Here is a 20,374-nt window from a genome sequence, read left to right as displayed (position 1 = left end):
GAATTAGATTGCATGACAGACAGCTTCCTTTCCGCATACTACATTTGCATCGACATAAATATTATTTTTGCAATGTTGTGTGGTTACCGGAGCTTCTCGAACAACTTAACGCTTGCAGTGCATACCTTCATCCACATATGGAGTATATGGATGGCATCATTTTTTCTTCTGTTTTAACAGAGCACGAACGCAGGAATTCTGAACTAGAATGAATATAAACGCTGCAAATCTATTCAAACACTACATGTATTTTTTTTTTCAAAAAAGGCTCCTTGTTTTGGAACTAGGATATATAGCGCCTAGACATTTTAATACATGTTTTTTTTAAGAATACACTGCATGTATCTTTTCCGAACAAAGTGATGCAATCTATGAGATGTGGAATAGATTTTCAATGTCATCCAAATTTAAAATTACACAAATATCAAGATAAAAATGATGGGCATAACTCATGAATTGTACATGGGTTATGGCCATGGGCATATCCCATGCATCCTCCAAGCCATGCACGTTTCTGAATTTTCTTTTGCAAGTTTCAGCATTTTGTTAGGGAGCAAACATTTAGAGGGCAAAGTTTGGCCTAAAAAACATATAATGGTAAATTTTAAGGAGATGATTTAACGTCTTATTGTGTTTGCAAATTTACTCTCCCGTCGTGGTCGTCATATATTCGTCATGAATAGGAGAAACATGAACAACTTCTTCCATGGTGGCACGGACGAGAAGTGTTTGTTTCACTAGAGCTATTGTGTTTTAGCTTATCCCGGTGCAACGCACGGGCTTTTTTGCTAGTAATAGAAAACAGATGAAGTACTCGTGGATCGAACGAAACCAGGAGAGTAACACCTAACCACAGGTATTCAGAGTTCACAGCGAGGTAGTACAACAAGAATTCACCGAATATCCATCCGAAACGAGTCAAAATCAGGAGAAATTCTAAACTTTCGGAGTAAAAACACGGACCAAAATTGACCAAGCCATCAGCTCTTCTCAAGGACGTGAGGAGGGGCCGGGGCCGACGGAGAACGGGCTGGGCGGCCCGAAGACCGGCACGCTCGTAGTCGCCGGTGGCACGGCGGTGGAGGAGGCAACGAACCCGGGGAATACGGCGACGGCCGGCTCCGTCAGCGGGTTGGACGGCGGCGCGGTGGTGGCCGTTGCCGGGAGGAGCGGCTCGCCGTAGATTGGCTGCTGCTGGCTGCAGCGTGGCCACTGGCACGCCGGCTCGGCCTTCCGGGCTCCCCAGAGCGTCCGGCGAGCCAGGCCGAAGCCGAGGACGAGGCCCGCGAGGAGCAGCGCCGTGACGATGCAGAGGAAGATCTTGGTGGCTTTGCCCACGTAGCAGCACATCGGACCGAGTGAGGAAAATCTCTTCTTCGCTGTGTATGGTCTTCTTCTCCGTCTAGCTACCACTCTCTCACTGTATCTCTCTCAAGTCACAATAACATGCAGAAATGGCGCACGCGTACAGAGAGGAAGGAGAGAGGGTCCAGTCCAGAGGAGGAAGCACTTGGCTCAGCGGCCTCCTCGCTTTGTTGTTTGGTGCTGGTGCTGCTTGTCGGTTTGAGCACTCGTGCATGGCTTCACGTGCACACATTGGGAGAAAAAGATTAGAAACCTCAAGGCAGTGTACTCCAGTGTAAATTTATGTCAGTCAGTTACTGACTTACATATACTTGTATGCACAACTTAAGTGTATCTGTGGATGTGCCAGTCCGTGTGCTCTGTAGTCTGACGCAGGTACGTATGTTACCTTCCCATTGACGGCTAGAACATGAGATTGCTCAACCAAAAATTTACTATTAGGAGGAGGAGGTGTACGGAGTCTGAGGTCAATACAAGTTATGCCGAATACTCTGTTGTGTAGCAGTTCATAATTCTGATTTACTGTTAGTGATGACCTGATGAGTCTTGCTCTGCCGACAGAGCTAGAGTTCTGGGATTACTGCTTCAAAAGGTGTACATAGGACACAAATACACAATGCGCAACAGCTAACAAAAGAAAGTTTCTCCAATAATGATTCACCTTTTCTATCTCTTCTTCATCCTTTTGAAGCTTTTCTTTTTTTTTTCTTTATGGAAGGCGAAATATTAATCTGGGGCACAGAGAATCAGAGATGAATCCAACACCTCAGTGGCTGTGTCACATGCTGCCTTGGGCCAACAAACAGCTTGCAGTTTTGTTCGCTTCATCCAAGGTGGTTAGGTACGGTGGGAATCCTTTTGATTCAGATGCACTTGTACTAATACCGAGATTGACAATATGATACAGTACTACCTAGTTACTGACAAAATCTCGGAAACTTTAGTAGTATGACTAATTATTTTTATATGGGGATTTGTACTTTTTGCAGTGGCTCAGTGCAGAGATCATAGCATTTTTCTGAAGTTCACCTGCAGAGGACGCTTGGGAACTCTCACATGTAGAGCAAAAAAGAAGAAGAAAAATGCGAAGCAAAACACCTGTCAGACAAAACAGTATTAACAGCCAAGTGTGCCCACGCTAATCCATCTTTTAAATAAACCCAATAACAAAAATAGAAGGAGCGTGTAACCTTTCAGAAAGTAAGTCAAAGTTGCAGGACCATAAAATCCTACCCAAGACACAGGCTGGGAATCCTTTTGATTCAGATGCACTTGTAGTAACACCGAGATTGGTTGATATGATACAACCTAACAAGCTAGCAGCACCACCCAGCTACTGACATAATCTAGGAAAGTTTAGGATAATGACTAAATTATCTTGGGGACTTTTACTTTCACAGTCCGATGACAGCATTTCTTAAGTCCATCGTCAGAGAGGCGGCATGGGTAAAAAGAAACGAAAAGGAAAGCACCAGACACAACGATATTAACAGCCAAGTGAAGTCACACTGAACATATGCATAATAACAATTCAGAAAGTAAGTCAAAGTCGCAGGACCAAACAATCCTACCCAAGACACAAGTTCTCCTCCTCTCTAACACCCATCAGAATCAGATTCAGAGTCACACCGGAAGCAAGCAAGATAAGCAGTTTCAGACAAGGCAAACGCCTAGTATTATTGGATGACTATGTCAGGAAGAGTGGTGACGGCAGAGTCGTCGGCGGATGACTCCACCATCTTGGCAAGCTCGTCCGGGTTGGCGCCGACGATCTTCTTCAGCACCTCCTTGCTCTTGATGAGGAAGAAGGTGGGCATGGCCTTCACCCCCAGCTTGGAAGACACACCCTGCACACCATCATTTGCAGCTTAGCATAGCTTAACTGGGACTTCTTCTTCTTCTTTTTTTGCGAAAATACTGGGACATCTTCAGTGCAGCTAAGTGGCTAACTAGTGTGGATTACGTTTTGTTTGTGTGAGAAATGAGTGACATCAGTTTATGATTTAAACATTATCTTCAGGGACGAGGTTGAAACATCACATCCGTTTCTCTGAAGAAAGTTCAGTCTTAATTTTGTGGTTGGAAAAAAAAAGGTGTGTTGCTCTGCTGAAGATTACAAACAACATGCCGTAGGACGAGAAGAATCGGGGGATCAACAAATAACCTGGACATCATCGACGTCGACGAAGAGGAAGAGTTTGTCGGGGTGGGTCTGCGCGAGCTCCTCGAACTTGTAGTTCATGGAGAGGGACGTGACGCACCACGACGCCCCGAAGTGAGCAACCACCTGCACAACATAGATGGATGATATAATACTACAAGTAACGTCAACTCTTCAGTGCAGAAGAAAAAAGCATTTCAGATGCAGAAAACAGTAATCATCGGGCCTGCATATTTGTCATCAATTGCAATGAACAGGAAAACAGAGATTTGGGCAGAGTACCAACAAGAAATTAGGGTTAGGGGGAGAAGAAGAAGTATGCAAAGAATCGGGTACGCACAGTTCGGCCTTCGTTGCTGGCCTGGGTGGTGAAGAGCTCCCACGCCTCGTCCTTGTCCACCTTGACGACCCTGGATTTGCCCACCTCCTGCGGCTGCTGGATCTCCACATCCATCTCGACAACAGACCAGAACCTTCTCTCCTTGTTCTTGGTCTCCGCCGCCGCCGCCTCCTCAAGGCTCTTTCCACAGCAAGAAGTAGAAGAAGAAGAAAGATGGAAATCACAGGCTGTCTAGCGAGAAAAGGCAATGAAGAATTGGCAATCCACTACGTGCGCCTGCCGTGCTCGCACGAGATACGCCGACGACGAGCGCAGGATTATATTCTGCAGGCCCCCTCTCCCCAGCCGTGGGTGGGTCCGGTCCTGCCTCTGATTCTGGCTGGATGGTTCTGATATTTTCCAGAATCGGGACCGTGGTAGCTGATGCAGCTCATCAAGGGGCATTATAAGGGTTTATGTCGACCACCCCAAAGATATTACTTACCCGACGACGATTTTTTTTTGTATGTAAAGATAAAAACAGACCCTGTGACGTACGGAACGTGGCATGTCGACACGATGCGTTTGTGTCTCCTTCGTCAAGAAAAGAAAAAGGAATGGCTATGAGGTGAGAGCTCGCTTTAAAATAGCAGCATCGGTTGAGCTGGTCAAATGGCTGGAGAGAGCGGGCCGTCTGGGAGACCCTCGTCACGGTGCACTCGCGAGTAGTAACACTCTTGCTTCTGGAATCCAGCAGCTACGTATGCTAGCTCGCCGCTGGATCTGAGCAAACAGCTTGAGACTTGACAGCAAGTTTTTTTGTCAGCACACTGTAAGTTCTAATGCGGTGTTCGTATTTCTAGCTTCTTCTAACCTGACATCTATCTTCATCACTCTGATAGTATAAAATAGACTGATAGACATGAGCTTTCTTTCCCCATTTTCTAGAGCATGATTTCACTTGAGCTGTTCAGTGGAAGGACCTTCATAACAGGAACGACCATCTAACAGAAACAATGGTCAACAAAGACAAGTGCAGAGTTACAGACACACCTTGATACTTGCACATTCAGGATCAACATTCCACCGCAGCACATGAAAACGCAGCACCATATATTGTATGAAAAGGTTACCAAGCCGGTCACCGCAGGATCATCAATTCATTCATGATACCCTGGAGCTCTCTGCCCGGCAAAAGAAACACTACTAATTCAGAAGAGTCGCTGCTGCTGCACGCAGTCAATCAAGAAAGAATACAGCTCCAGTTAACATTACCCAAAATCTCAAATCAGCTACAAGGGAAAACGTGGCAGGGATCAGGCTCTCCTCTCCTGCTCTCTCACTCGCTGTCACGGCGCATGCTCTGGCGCTCTCCCTACTGTACATGTTACAAGAGGCCAGCCGCAGCGAGTCGCCAGCTTGTGGCTAAGTGAGCCAACAAGCCGACTCATTATGCATCACATTATCTCATTAGGTATCACGTTATGATGATCATCAAGACACTTCACCCGTAGCTCAGCCTGGAGTCCGAGGATCGGGCCTGCGTTTGCCGTCTTGCGACCCCGATCTCGCAGGCATTCACCCTGGAGGCAAACCTCAGAGAGCAGACCGTCTCATTGACGGAGGACGCCTCCGGCGCTATGTTGACGAACATAAGCGTCTTCGAGTCCCCGCCGAGGCAAGGCTGCAAATGTAAACTCGCGTGTAAGAATCTGTTTAACATGCATGTACAATGAAGATTGCCAGTTTATACAGTGGTCAATTCTGTAGAGTGCATTTACCTGCAAGAGGTATGTAAGTTTCGAGTTCCTGAAGGGCACATGGTCATCGTTTTTCGCGATCGCAAAGATAACATCGCTGAGAGCTGACAGGCTCTTATTGATTGCCTAAAACACCAGCAAACAGGACGGTTAAAATCCATGGAATGATCCAATCCCAAGAATATATAGTCAAACCTTTCATGCTGAAATACTCGCCTGTGTTTCCTTCAATCGATCACCTGTCGAGCCACTTTTAGCAAGACGCTCACTCCCGGCCAAATCAATCAAATTAAGCACGCCTTGTACTTGTTGGCCAGTGCTCTGCAAATAAACATATACTCTCAGTTCTCAATATCCATGTTCACTTAATATGTAGAAATTTTGAAAAAACTAGCGATTCTTGGTAAATATGGCAAGCATAGATATTACAATACACTACAAGTCTGTAGCTATTGGCCTGGCAAGTTTGCATAGTTCCACACCATTCGTCTTGCACTCAAATATGAGAAAAAAGACCTACCTCATTTGATCCAAATATCTTTAGAGTGAAAACAAAATGACTCCGAGAAGATTGCTCATTCATTTGGGTCCTACCGACAGATCTGTTCAGAAGTGGTGCACCAAATCAGATTCAATAGAAATTGTACAGCAGAAGCTTTATATACTGTCAATATGGATCACCTGCTATGAGAGGCTTTCTCTAGGAGAGACGTCACATCAGCAGTACTGAAAACATCAGCAGTTGTAAGATCGGAGACTGTTGTGTTTCCCTGAGCATCATGCTTAATGGTGTATTGTTTACCGGCAGACATCTCAACACTGTTTGGGCGCCCTGGTGCTAACAAGTCACGGATTGTCTCATTATATATTTCCAACATTGATGCCTGTATATAAGATACAATATTAGTAAAGATCTTAGTAACAATATGAATAATACAAGATTTCAGAAGCTAGAATGTAATGCCACGCTTGAACTGACCTGCATACAATACTTCCATCCTTGAGATTCTAGAGATTGGCTAGTCTTGAAAATTTGCTCCAAAGATCGAGGTATAATGCCCTTCTGTTCACGCCCTGGCTTACCCATCATCGTATACGTTTTACCAGATCCTGTTTGGCCATATGCAAATATGCATACCTGCGCCATGACAAGGTACATTTAGCATAACAAGTAGTATTACATAACTGAACGAACTAACAAATGCACAGAGACATGCATAAAGAAACTCTTGAAGTCTGCAAATAAGCTGAAAATATAAGATGATAGTGATAAACGAGTGATTAGAATGTTGAAAATTAGATAATGATTTTTCAGCATACCCCAGAAGCACAAGAATCAGCACTTGTAAGAGGATATGCATATTACATTGAGTTTCTATGGTATCTTGTGGTTTGGTGAAAGTACAGTAAATTTTTTGATATGTGACAGCGGTGGATATACAATTCAGCATGTGTGTAAATCAGTACAATAGTTTCACCTATTGCTTTGAAAGAACAACGGTACCAGTGGAATTTTCCAAATACTATAAAATATTACATTTCTAAACATAAGATACTGCCCAATTACTATAATAATAAGAATGGCACTTCCAACCAGACAAAGCGACTACAATGAAGTTTGTGACAAGAAGTTGTTACCTTGTATCCGTCAAGTGCACTTTGAACAAGCTGCGACATTTCCACAAACACATCATCTTGTGAAGCACTATGACTGAAAACCTTGTCATACGAAAAAGAACATTTTTGACCTATAAAAGGCAAAACCAAAAGATCTTATTGTTAGATTTATGGGAGAAATTATTTTATATAACCAGCAGAAAGCATGAATAGGCATATTCACCTTGATTAATTAACTCGATACCACGCCCAGCATTTTCCACGGATGATGGATAAGAAATCAGGGCTTCTTCCTGACTCTTAGAATCACCATCAGACAGAAGGGGTCGAACCCTACAAAATACCCTAATATTCCCTTTTAGTTCCTGCAAATAAGAACCCAATTAATACCAAGATAGAAATATGCATAGCATTTTAATCTTTGTTTATGACTTGGCTACAACAGGTTAAGTCCAACAGATGAGAACCCCAACACATGTTATGTAAGTATTACCAATATGGTATTGTGCAACTTCTTTCGTAGCTTGTCAGCTTCAATGATTTGAAACTCTGCATATGCCAAACGCTCTTCCAGATCTTTAATTGTCCCTTTCTGTTCTTCATATCCTGTCATCGCCTCGATTGCAGTCACATCAGCATGCTGCATAAGTAAATAGTGATATCAATCTTCACTGGATGTTACAATATATTGAAAAAAGAAGTGCTACATAATATGCTTTTCAAACCTTGAGCTTCTCAGTGGCATCTGCAAGGTGGTTCTGCAATATTTCAATTTGTTCTTGCTGTGAATTGCACGTTTCCTGAAAACAAGCATAATGATAAGCCAAGCGAAAAAGCAGTCACATGAAAATGTACCAAATGAATTGACAGCACAAACCTCAAAGGCTGACACTTTTGAAGTTAAAACCGCGCAGTCTTTTGAAGACGTTCTAGCCTGTTCGCTGTAGATAGCTAGCTCAGCTGTCAAGGTATTCACTTGAGCAACGGACTGATCGCGGTCATCTCTAACTTGTTGTAAGTCGGTTCTGAGGCACTCTACTTCTTTTCTAAGTTCTTCTTTCACTCTAATTGCTTCTTTCTGGGAAGTCTGAAAGAGTAAAAATATATTGCGAAATACATCAATACATGAAAGAAAGAGTTAACTGAAAATACTAAAGCATACAATTTTTAGTTGAGCCACAAAGAAAACTTACCATTGAAGAATCCAATTGGTTCTTGATTGAGTTGTTGAGATCTTTCAAATTAGTCATGGCTTCCATCATTGCACTCTTTTCCCTTTGCAACTTTGAAATAGTTTCTCCATTCTTTGATGTATCAGCTTGAAGATTACTGTTGTATAGCTGCAAGCTGGCATTGTATTCCTGAAGCCTCTTATTCGTGTCTTGGACCATTTTCAGCTAGTTCACAAATTGAACAATTAGCTTAAGGATCTATCTATGACAGGAACTCATGTAAAGACATCATAATTAGGATCTGTACCTGCTCACTAAACCGCTTTGCCTCGTGAGTAACCCTTTCAAGGTCAACCATCAGCACGTCCCGTGAAGCCTCCGCTGACTCCCTTTCCTGCCTTTCCTTCTCATAAGACTCTTCGGCAACCTGCCAGTTTGAATATCGAGAAATTATTGAAGTCGTGCCTCAAGTCTGTATCCATTAAGCACGTAATAAGATGGTGAGAGTTCTGACCAGCCTGTCGGCCTTCTCCTTGTTGAAGCTTTCCTCCAGTGAATTGCACCGTGTTGTCATCTCTAGGTTTGCAGCTATGAGCTCTTGAAAGGCATCACTGAGCTGAGCCTCTGCAAAGACAATCGAACGAAGATTAAATCGTGAGAAGAGGGCATAGTTTTGCATTTGTGGATGGCGTTATTAACACCACAGAAGATAAATTCACGACCAAACAATGCACTAGAAATGCGTCAGATTTATTTGCGGTACGATGAAACAGAAACAAAAGGAGGAGACAGAAGCATTAGAATAACACAGTACCAAACTCTGTGCAACGGTCAGTAGTTCAACATCAGCAGATTATGAATTGATGACCAAACAGTACAACAACATGTGCAACAAATGGGTCATTTTGATTTTCGAACTCCTCACGGGATCAAACAAATATAGGAGGCTCTAGGAGCAATATAGAGAGTGTATTACCAAACTCTGTGTGCCGGGTATTCTCCGCATCGATCTGCCCCTGCAGCTTCTCCAGCTCGGCCAGGTATCCGTCCTCCAGGTCGACGTACCAGCGGATGCAGGCCCTGAGGCGCTTGATGTACTCGCTCATCTGCTCCGTCCTCCCCTGCGCGCGCACAAACCCAACCAATTCAAGAAACCACACTCGCAATTTCTGACTGAAAAAAGATTATAACAGAAAGAAACTGGAGAAGAAGGCACCTTGTAGTCGTTCTTGGACTTGCCCTTCATCTTCTCGGCGAGGAGGCGCTCCACGTCGTCCCTCCCGCTGAACTCGACCGCGGGCGCGGCCGCCCCTGCCTCGGAGCCGCCCTCGGACGGCGCCGGCGAGCCGTTGACCCCGCCGTTGTTGATCGCGGAGAGCACATTCCGGCGCGGCGGCGCCTTGAGCCCCATCCCCCGGCGCGCGCTGCCCAGGTTCTCCTTCTGCGACACCGCCACGCGCTAGAGATTAGAAAACCGGCGGAGGAAAGGAAAGAAATCCGGCGAGCCAAGAAACGAAAAGAAAGAATTGGCGGCGGAGAGCGCGATGAGGATTGGAGACTCACCGGGTAGGGGCTGCGCGGCGTGAGGGAGGACGCCATGGCCTCAGATTAGAATCGGGATTAGGGGTTAATACTACTGGTGCGTGAAACAGTGGTCTCTCGTGGTGAGTGAGTGGTGGCGGTGGGTGGGAAGGGGGAAAGGGAGCTTTCTCTCGGGGATGGAGTGGACTGGAAGGCAGCGGAATCTTTTGTGCGTGGCTTTGAAGCGCCGACAGCGCTGGATCGAAGAAAGGAGCTCGCTCCCGGAACGAACCGCGCGCGAGCTGGAAGGAGCTCGCCGGCCGAACTAATCTCCCGTGCGGTGCGCTCGGATCTGATGAGCGAGAAGCCCGAGATGGCCGGACAGGGAGGGGGGCAGAGGAAGGGGACGCAGCGGCGCTGCCTCTTTCGAAATATTTTGAACACCTCCACGGGGTCCGGGCCGGGGGTACCGTTGGGGACCGGGTAAACTCGAAGTATTTGCGATTGTGCCACTGGTGGCCGGCCTCGCAGCCCCTTCCTGGTGCGGCGCCGGCCTCGCGGGGAGTCGGCAAATGGCGCTACGGGATTGTGCAAGGGCAGTTTGGGGATTGCGCGAGGGTTTCGGGTGAACGGTCAACTTCCGTGTCGTGGGCTTGGCGATGGGCCTACTGACGCGCGTCGTGGGCCGAGACAAAACACGCCGCGATGAGTTGCGACGTTGCTCTCTCTTCCCCATCGGCCATCGCCATGTCGAGAGAAGTCAGCAGCATGGTGGTGCCATGTCTCCGTAGTCTTCAGTCGCTTCACTGCAGGACGAGAACGATGCGATGCTTAATCAGCTCTCCATGGCCTAATCTAATCCATGATTAATCCGTTTTTCTTGTCTTGTCGCTTTGCTAATTCGGCTAATCGCTACAGATTAGTAACAGATATGGGTCGAGGCGGAAAAACGGTCGTGTTCGCCGCTGATGCTCTTCTCCTATCTTGTCTGCGACCGGGACGGCGGTGCGGTGGCCGATCATCTATTTTGGCGCGCTTTAGTTGGTGAGCGGCAGTGGTGTGTCGTTGCTGTTTCTTTTTCTTTTATCCCTGTGTATAGGTTTCAGTGGAGCTTCTTCGTGGCAAAGCAAAGGTTCCTCCCGACCCGATGATGCTCCTATCCTGCCGACGCTAATCATCCGATCGAATACGTGCGGTGCCCACCAGAGGTGCCCTGCCATGTACATGGAGCCACTATACTATATATAGAGACGTTGTCTTTCTTGCGCTTTACGTACGATGACCGATGACATGATTGTGTACTCCCGTTCCAAACAATGATTGCACACGGCTTAATTAATAAGGGATTAGTCCTTAATCAATACCGCATTCGCAATGGTTTGGTCACAGATTGGTTTGCCGTTTTCTTTTTCTGGAAATTCGGTTTTCTTTACAATGTACGCCCCTAGGCATACATTACTTATATTTATAAACATAACAATACATAGTTGGTACATATACAAACAACATAACATGAGGAGGGTATAAACGGTTGTATTGTTGCAAATTGTCGCCGCCGCAACTACCAAGAACACATGTCCTCCACCATCACCGGAGAAGAAGAGCATCAGTAGTTTTTTTTTGCGAACGAGATATATTGATTAACTTAACAGATTACAATCTCGCCGACATAAAGTCGGAATGTTTACTGGCCCTGATCGCGGCCAGACCATAGAACACCTAGAGGTTCTACCAAAGGAGGATAAAGCATGACTAACTGTATTCTGTTCTCGCTTGATATGAACCACCTTGATCTCAACGGACTCCTCGATCAACTGTTTGATTTCTCCAACAAGGGATGACATAGAGGATCTGTCACCCACATTGGAACAAACCAATCTGACCACTTCGGAAGCATCCGTCTCAACAATGACAGGTAGACTGGACCATTGCTTAGCCAGGGCTATGCCTTCCATTGCTGCTGCAAGCTCGGCTTCCAAGGCACTCGTGCAAGTACTCAGGTATCTACATGCAGAGAAAATGAGCTCGCCTTCACTCCCCCGGAGCACCATACCAGCAGCACCGTCTCCTTCTTCCTGCATATATGAGCCACCAACGCTCAGTTTCACCCATCCAAGCGGTGGGGGACACCATTTACTCGGCACCACAACCTGGGCAGGTTTCTTCACTTGGCCATCTTTAACTTGCATACATCCAGGGGCTTGTATGACCCATTTTCCTTTCGTCGCGTCCGCCTGCGGATATTGCTTGATGGCCACCAGCGAGTCCATGTAGCTACACAGAAACCTTCTGGAACTTTCGATGCTAGGGGCCGGCTTGTGATGAATAATCTCGTTGCGTACATACCATGTCCTCCAGAACGTCATAAGCATCATGGCACACACTGTCTCTTCCCGCCTATCCAGCAGCTGGAGCAGCCATTCCGAGCCAGTGTTCTTCACATCCTCCAGGGGTGGTAGTGGCCACACTTCCTTCATCGCATTCCACAACGCCACCGCCGTCGGACACCTACAAAAAGTATGGAAAGTATTTTCTCGTTCCATACCGCAAATGACACATGTGTCAATTTTCTCCAAATTTCTTTTACATTTATTCTCCCAGGTTGCTAAAGAATTTGTTGCCACCCTCCAAGCAAATGTTCGTACCTTTGGGGGAGCAGGGCACCCCCACACTGCCTTCCAGATGGCACGAGTGCCATCCGGTGCCCTGCTCGCTGCGCCAATAGATTGGCGATGTTGATTTTCCCACGCAAGCCAGTATGCACTACGTACATAGAAGACCCCAGATTTCTCCGGTGCCCACGCCATGACATCGTCCTCCATCCTCGGTGATGGTCGAATTTTAACTATTTCATCAATGTCAATCTGCAAGAAAAACCGGTGGAGCACCTGCATGTCCCATGCACCTTGCGGCGTTAGGAGGCCTGAAACTCTCCGAATACGGCAGTCTCCCTGCACAGTAATCACCTTGAAAGAGTGAGGTCTCGGCAGCCATTGGTCTCGCCAGATACGTATGCTCCTGCCATTCCCGACACGCCAGACCAGCCCTTTTTTCAGTAACTCTAGACCATACTGTATAGCTTGCCAAGACGAAGAAGCTCCCCTCGGGAAGAAGAGCATCAGTAGTTGGTTCACACTTTAGCGTTGAAGAAACCCCTAGCCTAGCCATGAGACGTTAACGAGCCGCAGTAGCCACCAGTCTCGTAAGACTAGATCTAACCCGATAAGGAAATTCGGTTTTTGATCTTGGCTCCCGATAGAAATTTGATTTTTTATGGACGTATATACAGCTCTTGCTCGCGAAAAAAAACATTTCAGAAATATCAGAAAAAAACTGAAAACAAAAAATTGGCGCATAAGTCTCAACATTCTACATGCGCACGCTGAGTTTAGCGGAAAATCGGCATTTTGTGTGCTCTCTTCTAGAAAAAGATAAAGAAATATTTTGTGAAAAGCTTTTTTTAGATAGAATTTTTTCTTTTTATAGACAACATAAAAAATATTGATTTTTTTGTAAATGCGAAGATCTATGAGTGAAACTTTTTGTTGGACACTGCCTTTTTTGTTAAGAAGAGAGAAATTTGGTGAGTTTATAAGAGAAATTGTCCAAACGCGACACACCGGCCCCGAGGCCGCGCACCAGACGAGCCAATTACACTCCCGCCCTAAGAGGCATCACTCAAAACAGAAAGCTCCCGAAGCCGCCGCACCGATGTCCACACTGGTCCTGAGACCGCACACCCGCCTGGCGGCGAAGCTGCTGCCACGCAAAGCAAGCCAAAACTTGCCTAGCGAAGTACCAGAACTCCAAGACATGGCGATGGCGTTGCCGATGCCCGCTCTAGCGAAAGCCAAAACTCAGGTTTTCACCCGGAGAGTCTGAGACTTCATACGACGAGAGAGGTGAAGGTGCTCCTCGACAATGCCTCCAACGAGGGAAGCGACGTCCGAGGACGCCGACATCGCCGGCACCAACCGAAGTGGATGCAGTGCTTTCGCGCAGAGTTCACCAAAACCCAAGTAATTGAAGCCTATCCACGAAGGCGAAGAAGACGTGCCCGCATCACAGCTCGTCGCCACCGCACATGAAGCCAATCGTGCCACAAAGCCACGATGCTCCAGGACGAGCCCCTTGGCCGCCCACGCAGTCGTGCCCTGCCGCATGGCCAGGGCAGAGCAGCAGAAACCTCCACGTCCCGGAGCCGCCGCTTCGGCCTTCACGCGCAGCAGCAGAGCAAACACCCCACGTTGACTCGCCACCCGCCGCGGGGCACCGGACAGCGCCCCGACCACCAGGAGAGCGGCGCCGCCGCGCCGCCGTCCATGCACCAGGCACACCTCTACCATGGTTGCAGGTGCCAGCGATGGCAACCTGCCACACGCAGTGGCCCACCATAGCCACCATGTCGCTGATACGTCTCCAACGTATCTATAATTTCTTATGTTCCATGCTAGTTTTATGACAATACGCACATGTTTTACATACACTTTACATCATTTTGATGCATTTTCCGGTACTAACCTATTAACAAGATGCCGAAGCGCCAGTTCTTGTTTTCTGCTGTTTTTGGTTTCAGAAATCCTACACAGGAAATATTCTCGGAATTGAACGAAACAAAAGCCCACGGCCCTATTTTCCACGGAGGGTTCCAGAACATCGAAGGAGAGTCGGAGGCGGCCAGCAGGGGCCCCACACCATACCTGGGCGCGGGCCCACCCCTGGCCACGCCACCAGGTGGGGAGGGCGCCCTGGTGCCCCTCCGAGGCCGCCCCTTCGCCTATATATTCCTCCGTCTCCGAAAACCCTAAAACAATCGGTCTTCCTCCACAAAAAGTTACGTAGCCGCCGCCATCGCGAAGCCAAGTTCGGGGGACAGAAGTCTCTGTTCCGGCATGCCGCCGGGACGGGGAAGTGCCCCCGGAATCCATCTCCATCGACTCCATCGCCATCTTCATCGCCGCTGCTGACTCCCATGATGAGGAGGGAGTAGTTCTCCCCCGAGGCTGAGGGCTCTACCGGTAGCTATGTGGTTCATCTCTCTCTCCCATGGTGTGATCTTTATGTGATCATGAGCTTTGTAATCTAGGTTAATATGTAGATGTTACTCTTGTCTATTATGCACTTTAGAGGTTACTTTAATATGAACTCCGGAGTTACTCTCCACGGTGTGATGGTGACAGTGTGCGCATCGTGTGTGATTCCTTTATGACGTTGTGGAGCTTGTTTACTCCGGCTTGAGGTGTGCTTTTGTAGCCCTACACAATGAATGGTGTTTGTTATCCAACAAGAGAGTGTTTGAGAGTAGCATCTATTTATTCAATTATGTGATCATTGTTGAGAGTGTCCACTAGTGAAAGTATGATCCCTAGGCATTGTTTCTAAGCATTGAAACACCGTTTCCAACAAGTTTTGCTACATGTTCGCTTCCTGCCATTTTTATTTCAGATTTAAATTACTACTTATAATCATCCATATTACTTGTATTTCACTATCTCTTCGCCGAACTAGTGCACATATACATCTGACAAGTGTATTAGGTGTGTGATGCGTGTGCTTGACACGTCCGTTGGGAACCCCAAGAGGAAGGTGTGATGCGCACAGCAGCAAGTTTCCCTCAGTAAGAAACCAAGGTTTAATCGGACCAGTAGGAGTCAAAAAGCACGTTGAAGGTTGATGGCGGCGGGATGTAGTGCGGCGCAACACCAGAGATTCCGGCGCCAACATGGAACCTGCACAACACAACCAAAGTACTTTGCCCCAACGAAACAGTGAGGTTGTCAATCTCACCGGCTTGCTGTAACAAAGAGTTAACCGTATTGTGTGGAAGATGATTGTTTGCAGAAAAAAGTAGAACAAGTATTGCAGTAGATTGTATTTCAGTAAAGAGAATTGGACCGGGGTCCACAGTTCACTAGAGGTGTCTCTCCCATAAGATAAACAGCATGTTGGGTGAACAAATTACCGTTGGGCAATTGACAAATAAAGAGGGCATGACCATGCACATACATATCATGATGAGTATAGTGAGATTTAATTGGGCATTACGACAAAGTACATAGACCGCCATCCAACCGCATCTATGCCTAAAAAGTCCACCTTCGAGTTATCATCCGAACCCCTCCGGTATTAAGTTGCAAAGCAACAGACAATTGCATTAAGTATGGTGCGTAATGTAATCAACAACTACATCCTTAGACATAGCATCAATGTTTTATCCCTAGTGGCAACAACGACAACACAACCTTAGAACTTTTCATCACTTGTCCCAGGTGTCAATGCAGGCATGAACCCACTATCGAGCATAAATACTCCCTCTTGGAGTTACAAGCATCTACTTGGCCGGAGCATCTACTAGTAACGGAGAGCATGCAAGATCATAAACAACACATAGATATAACTTTGATAATCAACATAACAAGTATTCTCTATTCATCGGATCCCAACAAACGCAACATATAGAATTACGGATAGATTATCTTGATCATGTTAGGCAGCTCACAAGATCCGACAATGATAGCACAATGGGGAGAAGACAACCATCTAGCTACCGCTATGGACCCATAGTCCAGGGGTAGACTACTCACACATCACACCGGAGGCGACCATGGCGGCGTAGAGTCCTCCGGGAGATGATTCCCCTCTCCGGCAGGGTGCCGGAGGCGATCTCCTGGATCCCCCGAGATGGGATCGGCGGCGGCGGCGTCTCTGGAAGGGTTTCCGTGTCGTGGCTCTCGGTGCTGGGGGCTTCGTCACGGAGGCTTTAAGTAGGCGGAAGGGCAGGTCAAGAGGCGGCACGAGGGCCCCACACCACGGGCCGCGCGGCCAAGGGGGGCCGCGCCGCCCTAGGGTGTGGCCCCCTCGTGGCCCCTCTTCGTCTCTTCTTCGGACTTCGGAAGCTTCGTGGCAAAATAGGACCCCGGGCGTTGATTTCGTCCAATTCCGAGAATATTTCGTTACTAGGATTTCGAAACCAAAAACAGCAGAAAACAAAGAATCGGCACTTCGGCATCTTGTTAATAGGTTAGTTCCGGAAAATGCACGAATATGACATAAAGTGTGCATAAAACATGTAGATAACATCAATAATGTGGCATGGAACATAAGAAATTATCGATACGTCGGAGACGTATCAGCATCCCCAAGCTTAGTTCTGCTCGTCCCGAGCAAGTAAAAAGATAACACAGATAATTTCTGGAGTGACATGCCATCATATCCTTGATCATACTATTTGTAAAGCATATGTAGTGAATGCAGCGATCAAAACAATGTATTTGACATGAGTAAACAAGTGAATCATAAAGCAAAGACTTTTCATGAATAGCACTTCAAGACAAGCATCAATAAGTCTTGCATAAGAGTTAACTCATAAAGCAATAATTCATAGTAAAAGCATTGAAGCAACACAAAAGAAGATTAAGTTTCAGCGGTTGCTTTCAACTTGTAACATGTATATCTCATGGATATTGTCAACATAGAGTAATATAATAAGTGCAATAAGCAAGTATGTAGGAATCAATGCACAGTTCACACAAGTGTTTGCTTCTTGAGGTGGAGAGAAATAGGTGAACTGACTCAACATTGAAAGTAAAAGAATGGTCCTCCATAGAGGAAAAGCATCGATTGCTATATTTGTGCTAGAGCTTTGATTTTGAGAGCATGAAACAATTTTGTCAACGGTAGTAATAAAGCATATGTATCATGTAAATTATATCTTATAAGTTGCAAGCCTCATGCATAGTGTACTAATAGTGCCCGCACCTTGTCCTAATTAGCTTGGACTACCGGATCATCACAATGCACATGTTTTAACCAAGTGTCACAAAGGGGTACCTCTATGCCGCCTCGTACAAAGGTCTAAGGAGAAAGCTCGCATTGGATTTCTCGCTATTGATTATTCTTCAACTTAGACATCCATACCGGGACAACATAGACAACGAGATAATGGACTCCTCTTTTATGCATAAGCATGTAACAACAATTAATAATTTTCTCATTTGAGATTGAGGATATATGTCCAAAACTGAAACTTCCACCATGGATCATGGCTTTAGTTAGCGGCCCAATGTTCTTCTCTAACAATATGCATGCTTAACCATAAGGTGGTAGATCGCTCTTACTTCGGACAAGACGAACATGCATAGCAACTCACATGAAATTCAACAATGAGTAGTTGATGGCGTCCCCGATGAACATGGTTATCGCACAACAAGCAACTTAATAAGAGATAAAGTGCATAATTACATATTCAATACCACAATAGTTTTTAAGCTATTTGTCCCATGAGCTATATATTGCAAAGGTGAATGATGGAATTTTAAAGGTAGCACTCAAGCAATTTACTTTGGAATGGCGGAAAATACCATGTAGTAGGTAGGTATGGTGGACACAAATGGCATAGTGGTTGGCTCAAGTATTTTGGATGCATGAGAAGTATTCCCTCTCGATACAAGGTTTAGGCTAGCAAGGCTTATTTGAAACAAACACAAGGATGAACCGGTGCAGCAAAACTCACATAAAAGACATATTGAAAACATTATACGACTCTACACCGTCTTCCTTGTTGTTCAAACTCAATACTAGAAATTATCTAGACCTTAGAGAAACCAAATATGCAAACCAAATTTAGCATGCTCTATGTATTTCTTCATTAATGGGTGCAAAGCATATGATGCAAGAGCTTAATCATGAGCACAACAATTGCCAAGTATCACATTACCCAAGACATTAATAGCAATTACTACATGTATCATTTTCCAATTCCAACCATATCAATTTAACGAAGAAGAAACTTCGCCATGAATACTATGAGTAGAAACTAAGGACATACTTGTCCATATGCTACAGCGGAGCGTGTCTCTCTCCCATAAAGTGAATGCTAGGATCCATTTTATTCAAACAAAACAAAAAACAAAAACAAACCGACGCTCCAAGCAAAGCACATAAGATGTGATGGAATAAAAATATAGTTTCGGGGGAGGAACCTGATAATGTTGTCGATGAAGAAGGGGATGCCTTGGGCATCCCCAAGCTTAGACGCTTGAGTCTTCTTGATATATGCAGGGATGAACCACCGGGGCATCCCCAAGCTTAGAGCTTTCACTCTCCTTGATCATGTTGCATCATACTCCTCTCTTGATCCTTGAAAACTTCTTCCACACCAAACTTAGAACAACTCATTAGAGGGTTAGTGCACAATAAAAATTAACATATTCAGAGGTGACACAATCATTCTTAACACTTCTGGATATTGCATAAAGCTACTGGACACTAATGGATCAAAGAAATTCATCCAACATAGCAAAAGAGGCAATGCGAAATAAAAGGCAGAATCTGTCAAAACAGAACAATTCGTATTGACGAATTTTAAAATGGCACCAGACTTGCTCAAATGAAAATGCTCAAATTGAATGAAAGTTGCGTACATATCTGAGGATCACTCACGTAAATTGGCATAATTTTCTGAGTTACCTCCAGGGGAAAACAGCCAGATTCGTGACAGCAAAGAAATCTGTTTCTGCGCAGTAATCCAAATCTAGTATGAACTTTTCTATCAACGGCTTTACTTGGCACAATAAAACACTAAACTAAGATAAGGAGAGGTTGCTACAGTAGTAAACAACTTCCAAGACACAAAATAAAAACAAAGTACTGTAGGTAAAAACCATGGGTTGTCTCCCATAAGCGCTTTTCTTTAACGCCTTTCAGCTAGGCGCAGAAAGTGTGTATCAAGTATTATCAAGAGATGAAGTGTCAACATCATAATTTGTTCTAATAATAGAATCAAAAGGTAACTTCATTCTCTTTCTAGGAAAGTGTTCCATACCTTTCTTGAGGGGAAATTGATATTTTATATTATCTTCCTTCATATCAATGATAGCACCAACAGTTCGAAGAAAAGGTCTTCCCAATATAATGGGACAAGATGCATTGCATTCAATATCCAAGACAACAAAATCAACGGGGACAAGGTTATTGTTAACGGTAATGCGAACATTATCAACTTTCCCCAAAGGTTTCTTTGTAGAATGATCAGCAAGATTAACATCCAAATAACAATTTTTCAGCGGTGGCAAGTCAAGCATATTATAAATTTTCTTAGGCATAACGAAATACTTGCACCAAGATCACATAAAGCATTACAATCAAAATCTTTAACCTTCATCTTAATGATGGGCTCCCAACCATCCTCTAGCTTTTTAGGAATAGAGGCTTCGCGCTCTAGTTTCTCTTCTCTAGCTTTTATGAGAGCATTTGTAATATGTTGCGTGAAAGCCAAATTTATAGCACTAGCATTAGGACTTTTAGCAAGTTTTTGCAAGAACTTTATAACTTCAGAGATGTGGCAATCATCAAAATTCAAACCATTATAATCTAAAGCAATGGGATCATCATCCCCAATGTTGGAAAAAATTTCAGCAGCTTTATCACAGAGCGGTTTCAGCGGTTTTAGCGGTTTGAG

At 45.3% G+C, this 20,374-nt stretch overlaps 3 protein-coding genes across 3 annotated transcripts; all 3 read right to left on the bottom strand.

Moving 5' to 3' along the window:
• Window positions 1-990: 990 nt before the first annotated feature.
• Window positions 991-1,350, bottom strand: LOC124671271 (uncharacterized protein Os04g0629400-like). Its single transcript, XM_047207661.1, has one exon. It carries the CDS (start codon window positions 1,348-1,350, stop codon window positions 991-993), a length of 360 nt encoding a protein of 119 aa, XP_047063617.1.
• A 1,501-nt stretch (window positions 1,351-2,851) lies between these two features.
• LOC124675289 (thioredoxin-like protein CXXS1) lies at window positions 2,852-4,245 on the bottom strand. Its single transcript, XM_047211355.1, has 3 exons — window positions 3,867-4,245; window positions 3,530-3,652; window positions 2,852-3,212 (listed from the first exon to the last, which is right to left on the bottom strand). Exons 1-3 carry the CDS (start codon window positions 3,978-3,980, stop codon window positions 3,042-3,044), a joined length of 408 nt encoding a protein of 135 aa, XP_047067311.1. The 5' UTR covers window positions 3,981-4,245; the 3' UTR covers window positions 2,852-3,041.
• A 605-nt stretch (window positions 4,246-4,850) lies between these two features.
• On the bottom strand, window positions 4,851-10,229 carry LOC124677022 (kinesin-like protein KIN-14H). Its single transcript, XM_047213026.1, has 17 exons — window positions 9,958-10,229; window positions 9,611-9,835; window positions 9,371-9,515; window positions 8,909-9,018; window positions 8,702-8,821; window positions 8,416-8,619; window positions 8,100-8,309; window positions 7,948-8,022; window positions 7,716-7,862; window positions 7,446-7,587; window positions 7,244-7,353; window positions 6,585-6,743; window positions 6,287-6,489; window positions 6,126-6,207; window positions 5,822-5,926; window positions 5,627-5,731; window positions 4,851-5,529 (listed from the first exon to the last, which is right to left on the bottom strand). The coding sequence occupies exons 1-17, from the start codon at window positions 9,991-9,993 to the stop codon at window positions 5,350-5,352; spliced, it is 2,358 nt and encodes a 785-aa protein (XP_047068982.1). The 5' UTR covers window positions 9,994-10,229; the 3' UTR covers window positions 4,851-5,349.
• Window positions 10,230-20,374: the final 10,145 nt, after the last annotated feature.

The sequence above is a fragment of the Lolium rigidum genome, chromosome 7 (assembly GCF_022539505.1).
Source record: "Lolium rigidum isolate FL_2022 chromosome 7, APGP_CSIRO_Lrig_0.1, whole genome shotgun sequence".
Lineage (NCBI taxonomy): Eukaryota > Viridiplantae > Streptophyta > Magnoliopsida > Poales > Poaceae > Lolium > Lolium rigidum.
The sequence above is the reverse complement of the archived record's forward strand: the minus strand, read 5'-3'. Positions and strand labels throughout refer to the sequence as shown.